We start from the raw sequence: 874 nt of genomic DNA, 5'->3' as shown, positions 1-874 counted from the left end.
TTTTAGTAGAGACGGGGTTTCACCATCTTGGCCAGGATGGTCTCGATCTCCTGACCTCGTGATCCACCAGCCTCGGTTTCCCAAAGTGCTGGGATTACAGGCGTGAGCCACCACGCCTGGCCGAGAGCCTGTTATGAGGTTGACAATCATTATAATTCCCTCTCCCGTCCGTGGCGCTCCCACAGCAAAACATCCACCCACTGCCCACCGTGAGGCTGCATCCAGGCAGACAGGCACCGCTGGGGACAACACACTCGCGCTGACTGAATATACTGTAACTTGACCCACATCTCAGACCAGCAGGCGGCCTCTCCAAGGAAGCCCGAGGCGAGGAAGACCCTAGTCGACGTGCACTCCCAGCCAGGTCTGTCACAGGTCGGCCCTCGCATTTAAAGGTTAAATGTTGAAGGGTTTTCATAAAAGAGCGATGTGCTCCTGCTTGTATGAGCCGGGGCCGGAGGACGGTAACAGCGACACGGGACTGGAGCGAGCCTCAGAATTCGGGAATGTCTGTGGCTCTTCGGGACAGCGGAGGGAGTAGATCTAGTGAAGCGCGACGACTCTGGGGTGGCAGAAGTGAGAACTATGGGCCCCACGGGGACCGAGGGAACGCAAAAAATCGTCTCAGGACACAAGACGCCGGGCCGTGGAACGGTCCTCAATGCTCTCTCGGGTAAGCGCGGCATTTCGTATCATTCTCAAACGCAGCGGCGACACCTTGTGACGTCTGGGCGTTCGGCGCGGCGCGCGTCACACTAGGCGCCGGCGCGGGGTGCTGACGTCAGGACGCCGGCGCTGAGCGCCGTGACGCTCAGACGGTCCTTGTAGAGTGCGGGTCTCTGCTGCGGACGCCGGGGGCCGTCGCGGCGTTGGC

The 874-nt window shown here is 60.4% G+C and overlaps 1 protein-coding gene across 1 annotated transcript in view; it reads left to right on the top strand.

Moving 5' to 3' along the window:
* The first annotated feature begins 427 nt into the window (after nucleotides 1-427).
* SSU72 (SSU72 RNA polymerase II CTD phosphatase homolog (S. cerevisiae)) overlaps nucleotides 428-874 on the top strand; it is a 34,942-nt gene continuing 34,495 nt past the window's right edge. Inside the window, exon 1 of the mRNA XM_011956420.1 lies at nucleotides 428-537. Within this exon, the coding sequence (XP_011811810.1) occupies nucleotides 428-537 (110 nt within the window). The remainder of the gene's footprint in view (nucleotides 538-874) is intronic.

The sequence above is a fragment of the Colobus angolensis genome, unplaced genomic scaffold (assembly GCF_000951035.1).
Source record: "Colobus angolensis palliatus isolate OR3802 unplaced genomic scaffold, Cang.pa_1.0 Scaffold416, whole genome shotgun sequence".
NCBI classification, from domain to species: Eukaryota; Metazoa; Chordata; class Mammalia; order Primates; family Cercopithecidae; genus Colobus; species Colobus angolensis.
The sequence above is the reverse complement of the archived record's forward strand: the minus strand, read 5'-3'. Positions and strand labels throughout refer to the sequence as shown.